Source organism: Citrus clementina, unplaced genomic scaffold (assembly GCF_000493195.1).
Source record: "Citrus clementina cultivar Clemenules unplaced genomic scaffold, Citrus_clementina_v1.0 scaffold_9, whole genome shotgun sequence".
In the NCBI taxonomy this organism is placed as follows: Eukaryota; Viridiplantae; Streptophyta; class Magnoliopsida; order Sapindales; family Rutaceae; genus Citrus; species Citrus x clementina.
Genome location: NW_006261964.1, coordinates 28,718,368 through 28,725,203, shown reverse-complemented (window position 1 = coordinate 28,725,203; position 6,836 = coordinate 28,718,368). Strand labels below are relative to the sequence as shown.

Here is a 6,836-nt window from a genome sequence, read left to right as displayed (position 1 = left end):
TTAATCGTATGGTTATGAATGTTTGTTTTACCTTAAATCGATTTCAACATAGCCGGATTCTAATAATAAAAAACCAATTCACCCAAAATAGTAAAGAATAATTTCACATTCTTGAAATATAAGCATTGATTGGAACCAATGATTTCATGAAAACTCTATGTATACTGTATCCAACTAATATTAGCAATTATCAGTGTTGAATGTGGGTGTCATCAATTGATCCAAAGATAAAAGAGTCTCTAAAGTTGATATGAGATGCCTTTGATTTGAACGCCAGGGAAAATTTTTAATTTTTAGTTACGATATGCTTTGGGGAGGGGGAAAAAAATCTATGCCCAACAAATGTTATGCTTAAAAAACAAGAACACAAACACAATCATAATTTTGTCGATTCCAAGAATGAAGCCATAATAGAAAATTTTCAGAATGAGGAAAGAAGCCCATGTTGGGCAACGCAACACTAAAAACATCAGCTTGCACCGTAGAAGATGGAAAAATTAATAAGCCCATTGGGTTGGCTCACTTCATGGGCTCAACTTAAATGTCTACGAGTGAAGCTATTCAACCAGTAAATTGTTTTAGCGGAAGTCTACATAAAAGCTATTCAACATTTCAACCAGTTAAGTTTTTTACCTATAGTGTAACATGAACTATATATATATATATATATTTTTTTTTTTTTTGAGTAGTGATATTTGATTTCCCCAATTTATCTTGTCAGCATCTATTTCTCAAAATTATCATTTATTTACACAATTACTCTTATTTATTACTTTTTAATTTTTATGAGCTCTTATTTAATTTTAAAAATTGGATATATATATATATATATATATATTCAGTTGATCTCTATTTGAAAATGATCGAAAAAATATATATGAGCTCATATAATTAAGTCTACTGAAGAAAATCATCATTATCTAATTAATTTTGCTTGAATAACAAAAACTGGCACTATAATTAAGTTTACTATAGCTGCAATCGCAATAACAATCACCACCACCACCACCACTAGTCGCAGCAGCAAGAGTAGCTACTGCTGTGGTGCACTACCAAATCCCAAATTCAGGATCAAATAACTTGGGGAACAAACTCAGCTCGTAAGATTCAATATTCAAATCTGCGACCTTGAATCCTTAATTAGAGTTATGATTTTCTTACAGAGTGATGATGATTCCATCGTCATAGAGAATAGAAAAGCTAGCTCTCTGATATGACATTCTCTTTCTAAAAAGTACTTAATTAGATGCTACAGATGAGAGTGAAAGCTTTAACATTTATGGCAAATTTTGATAAGGGTAATTCAAAAAATAAATATTATAAATAGAGAAGTGGAGGTTAATGAGATAAATTAAGAGTTCGGGCTAAATATCACTATTTTTTTTTTTAAGTACGGTTCAAGATATCTTTATTTTTTATTAAAAAAAAATTAAACTCATTTAAGCCCGGCCTGAAGTAAACTCTAATTTGAAAATTTGAAAGTTTTAGAAACTTTTTTATGGTGCAAATTCAGAAATGGGGCTAGGAATTCATTTTTGTGTTGCCATGAATCATGCAACTTTACTACTTCAGAGATGGGATCAAGGCAAAACATATACATTTTTCTAAAGGCGAGAGAGTCGGCCCTGCAACTATTGACCAAGATTCACAAAATACAAACTTAAAATCATTTTACTACTATTTGTTGCACTTGCACCCCCACCCAAAAAAAAAGGTTACTTTGAGGAGAGAGGGATTTTGGAAGAAGAGGCCAAAACTGAAAATCTATAAACTGAAAGAGAGGGGCCGGGGGGCAGAGTGCAAAATTTTCAAACCAATTGGCTAAATCCTTACCTTCTTACAAAATTTTTTCAAACTTTAGTAAGGGCCTAGGGTCCCAATTCAAGCCTCTAACATAGATTCCCTGCTTGAGTGGGAACAGCCTCATTAGTCATTACGTTGGCATAAGTGATGAGATCATCCAACCAAACTTTGTCCCATTAAAAGAGAGAATTTATTAAGAACAGGTGGCCAAAAAAAGAAAAAAAAAATCCCTCTTGGCGCAATTTGGTTGAATAATCCCCCCACCCCATCAGCATCTCAAGCGTGGTGAGTCTGTTCCGCCTGAAATTTCTTTCAGCAAATAAAAGCAAAGCCTTTTCACCAAATAAAGTGACATAAATTTCAGCACTCACAGCTTCAAAGAGAAGGAATAACGGGAAATTTATTTGTGGATGCATAGGTATAAACACCAAAGGAGAAGCAATCCACTTAATACAAAGTCACGATAACCCAGTATTCCAACAAAACCAAAACACAGAAGAAACATCCGGAGTTTCTCTAAAAGGTTATCTAGCTTTGCTTATCTTTCTATAAGATGACTAATTAACAAAACACATCTACTGATCGGGCCTTTTTGCAAACAGAGCAACTCGCTGGTCAACCGAGTCAATACCCGAACCACTACACTGCCCTGATACCAAACCTTGAAGACAAAACCCTCCAGCTAATGAGATCCACAGCCCAGCAAAAATTCTCCACATGCGGTTCGTTCTTGACTCGAAACCCCTCTAATTACGGGAATTATCATCTCGACTATCAAGCTTTTCCATGTCCATTCTATATCTCCTATACTTTTCACATATATGATTTGATTTTCAAAAAACAAAAAGAAAAAGGATCAACTAAGCTATGCAGCACACAGTTACCTATCTCCCACAGCTATGTTTCTAGAACAGCTGCTTTGATCTTTTGAATTGTGCAGGAGATGAGATTGTTAACGGTCTCAACTGATTCTACTGTCAGTTTGGCAGTTGGAAGGCTGTTCACCAAAATCTGAAATCCAACGGTAAGGAGGCATCCGCCACTTTCATTACTGCTGCCCTCAGTTTTGACCATTGTCCCATTGCTGTTGATTAGTCCACCATGGCCAAAATAACCATCTGGAAGAATGGCAAATCCCGATGGCAGGAGTGCAACACAGGTAGAATCCCCACCATTCATCACCATACTCATTGATGGAACATCAACGGGTGCATACACTACAAGAGAGCCCGAGGAATCATTCCATGTCTCTTGCAATATCAGCATGCCACTATCATTTGCATTCATGGCCTGTGAAACCAAATGAAATATCAGCCAAACTCATCATACAAGCAAAACAAAACCAAAAGAATTTGGATGAGGAAGTAGAAAACAATCAATCGCCAATACTTTCAAATCAAGTTAATAATCATCAACCGATGATTACTCAAGATTAGTTGATGACCACTCACACCAGCACGAAGGAGAGAAGCACAGTTGCCAGGTGCCTGACCCTTGGCAATGTGGACCATCTCTTGCAATGGCCCACCATTGGATAAAATGTCCCACTCACTTCTCATGCGTTCATCGCGCATGAAATCAAAAAGCCTCTGCCTTGTCATGGGAAGCCAGACAGTAGTCGCAGCACATAGCACAACTCCAGGTGGCTCACCAGGGTCGTTTACATTCTTCCGTGTCAACACTCTCACATCCTCCCCCACATTTCCAACACACAGCTTGTCCCACTTGCGCACACTTGAAGCACAAACACCGGAACAGAAGTTATAGGTCATGCGCTGGGCCAGCTTTAACATGCTCTTCCTACCAATTGGACTTATCCCTGAGGTACAATGATAATCATTAGAAATGAAATTTACCATATTGGTCAGGTATGTCAAAAATGGAAGGGCAACAAAGAAGAACCTGATTGATCTTGAACGGTCATGGTAGAGGACATGAGAACAGCTAGGCACTCACATTGCCTCTGTAAGGTAGCAACCCACTTTGGTGCACCAAAGCCCATGCCGGAACTGAGTAATGGCCGGCAGAGATGGTGGACAATACTCTCATCATATTCTGCATGTTCAATCCAGGTAACCTGCATTGTACCAGCCAATCCAAGCTAGTGTTAACATTCCAGTCAATACTAAAAAAGGAAGCAGAAGCATCCACTTACCAACCATAAGGATTAAGGAATTGGCAATGAAGAAAGCAAACATAAGGTCAAGACTCAAGAGAGATTTCATCTCAAATAGAAAATGGCCAATTTCTAAGTTGTCATTCTTATCATAATTTGAAACCTAAAAGGTATACATAGTCACCTCTGTTAGCTTTGAGGAGTTATTTTACACCTGAAAAGTATACATAGTCTCCTCAGTTAGCTTTGACACCTTTAAATTTTTTTGGATAGAAAATCTATAGAGAAATGCATAAGGCAAAGATGATATTCAATTTCATTGGAGGTCCTGAAATCTAGGCAAAGTATAGCACCAATTCCGTATGCACAAAATTGTTGCGTTTTCTACAGCAAGAAAATGCTTGCCCTTAAAAACGAATTAAAGATAAAACTTCTCGTCGTCAAAAAATTGACCTGATTAATATTCTTCTGAGTAAGTGAAAAGTTTATTAAGATATATGGCATTTGATTCTTTTTTTTTGAAGAAACTCCATTCAAATCAAGAACTTCAAGTTGTTTTCTGCCATAGACCATAGTGCCATATTGGACACGCAGTTGGCATATCGTTAATCGAATCAATAGGTTCCTTAGCTCTTTCATGCGCAAGGAAACTATTAAGACCTGACTTAGATACAATTATTGAACCATTACCTATTAGTCTAAACCTCTGGGTCTTGTGGTTTCTCTAATAAAAACACTAGCAAAGGAGATATTCCTAACCACAAAACTTTGAGTCAAGTTTCCCCTTCCTAGAAAAAATTTTCATCATTGGCATGAAACCCAAGGCTCTTGTAGATTAATATTTGCTGCAAACATGCTATGGAGAGGACATGGGCTGAAGTCAAAAAAAGTCTTGAGGGTCATGCTAGAGAGATAGAACACAACCCTTCCTACCCAATTGTTTAATCAAGGCAAATTTCTAAATAATACTACTATATACAAGGAGCAAATGGTGAAGTGAAATATCAAGGCGGTCCGTTTTGCAAGATTCAAAATAGAGGCATTTTTTAAAACTTAAAATAAAAATCAGTTTGTACGTCTATAAAAAAGTGACACATCTAAATAAACTAATTTTCACCAAACACGAGGTCGAAGAGATTACAATGTAATGACTGGATCCAGGTCACAAATCCTTGGATTTAATAAAGAAAACATTAAAGACAGAAGAAGAGATAGGAATAGAAGGATCAAATATATAGAATAATCAGCAAAGATTGTAAGTTCCAAAGGTTCACCTTCATGTAAAGATTATGCATGTTGTACTCTCAAAACTGATAAAATACACATAAAGATAATACTAATATAAAACCATGAGCACTAAGCAGGAGAACTAGAAGAAGACAACTAAGTACATGCAAAGTCACTTTAGTGTTGAAACATAAGACTGTAATATTTAAATCAAGGAAGCATCTTCTTTCTTATTCTTAGGTAAAGTCTAACAATATTTTATTGAGAAAAATGAAATAAAAAAGAGTGCAATTCTTTTGAGTAGTAAAAGCGAGTTAAATACTAAAAGCACAACTCACTAAGGTTAGAACTAGGGGTCCAAATGTAAATAAGATTACATCTATATAGTTTTGAAGTTCAAAATTTTCAATGAACTCAAAACAAAAGTCATGTAATTTACAAATAAAGCAATTAAATTAACAATTACCTTGGAATAATTATTTGGCACATCTTGCACAACAAAGCCTGAAGGAAGCCTCCTGTAGGTTTGGAAAGGGTCTGCACTAAGGCCTTCTCGATTAGTGTCGATAGAAACATCAACCACAGCCCAAACACCCTCTATGTGCTGCTTGCAAAAGCGCAGAAACTTTGCTTGACGGACAGGAACAAGTGGTGAAAGCACTTGAAATTCAGCAACCATCTGGTACGATCTTCAAATTAGTCTCATTTAAGTTTGCAGCTAAAAAGGAAACAAATAGCAATGGAACATACCACTTGCAGAGCACCATTTTTTGTTCCAGTTACACTGGGGGATAACAACACATCAGTGGTGGCAGATCTAGCAATCATGCACGGGAACATTTCTGCCCATCGATTCTATTCAAGGAACAGAACTCAATGAACCATTCAAATTCTAGTATTCAAGCATGACATCAATAAAATCAAGTAATAGAAATGTCTAGCAGACAATGGAAAGCACTACTTCAAATTGATGAAAAGATTTAATGAAGCAACCCAATAAAATTATCAATTACAATTTTTAAAATGGCAAATAAAAGCTCAGATAAAAAAAATAAAAATATAAATCATGGGATAAAGATATAACATTTTCTCTAACTAGAAAAAAAAATCCATTATGGAATCAACACAAAGGCTTAAGATGGCATACCGCATCCATCATAGTCTCTATGAGTGCGGAGCTGTTGATGATTACCATACCCGTTTCCCTTGAAGCCTCGGTCACAAAGCCATTTGGTTTCATTCCAATACAAGGAGAAAATGTTCTCATGTACTCCTCCTGATTAAACACATCCCTTCCTCCATCCAAACTTTTGATCCAAAGAGGACTATCTGCCTCAGCCATCTTAATCAGCTCATCCATAGCAGTCAATGCAAGATCTATAAGCATATTTCTATCATGTGGCATTGTTAAAGACATTACAGGTCCTTCAACAAACTCAAGGCTAGTTTGCATCATCGAACCTGGAATATTAGCTACACCACCAAACCCATTTCTTCCAACACCAAGCTCCAAACTGGAGTTCACACCTTGGGGAGAAATAGGGCCAGCCGAGGATGTGAGTGGCCTGCCCAAGAACTTATTTGCCAAGATGCAAATCCGGCCTAATTCATCCTTCAATCGAGCATTCTCAATCCTAAGCTGCTGCAGCTCATAATTAGACACACTGCCAGGCACTGCAGGACCACCACA

General features: G+C 36.7%; 1 protein-coding gene across 1 annotated transcript in view; it reads right to left on the bottom strand.

The window, feature by feature from the left end:
* Positions 1-1,695: 1,695 nt before the first annotated feature.
* Positions 1,696-6,836, bottom strand: part of LOC18033094 (homeobox-leucine zipper protein ANTHOCYANINLESS 2) — a 6,193-nt gene continuing 1,052 nt past the window's right edge. The window contains exons 4-9 of the mRNA XM_006421816.2: positions 6,294-6,836; positions 5,897-6,001; positions 5,613-5,825; positions 3,706-3,880; positions 3,255-3,622; positions 1,696-3,093 (exon numbers count right to left, since the gene is read on the bottom strand). Of these exons, the coding sequence (XP_006421879.2) occupies positions 2,701-3,093; positions 3,255-3,622; positions 3,706-3,880; positions 5,613-5,825; positions 5,897-6,001; positions 6,294-6,836 (1,797 nt within the window). The 3' untranslated portion in view covers positions 1,696-2,700. The remainder of the gene's footprint in view (positions 3,094-3,254; positions 3,623-3,705; positions 3,881-5,612; positions 5,826-5,896; positions 6,002-6,293) is intronic.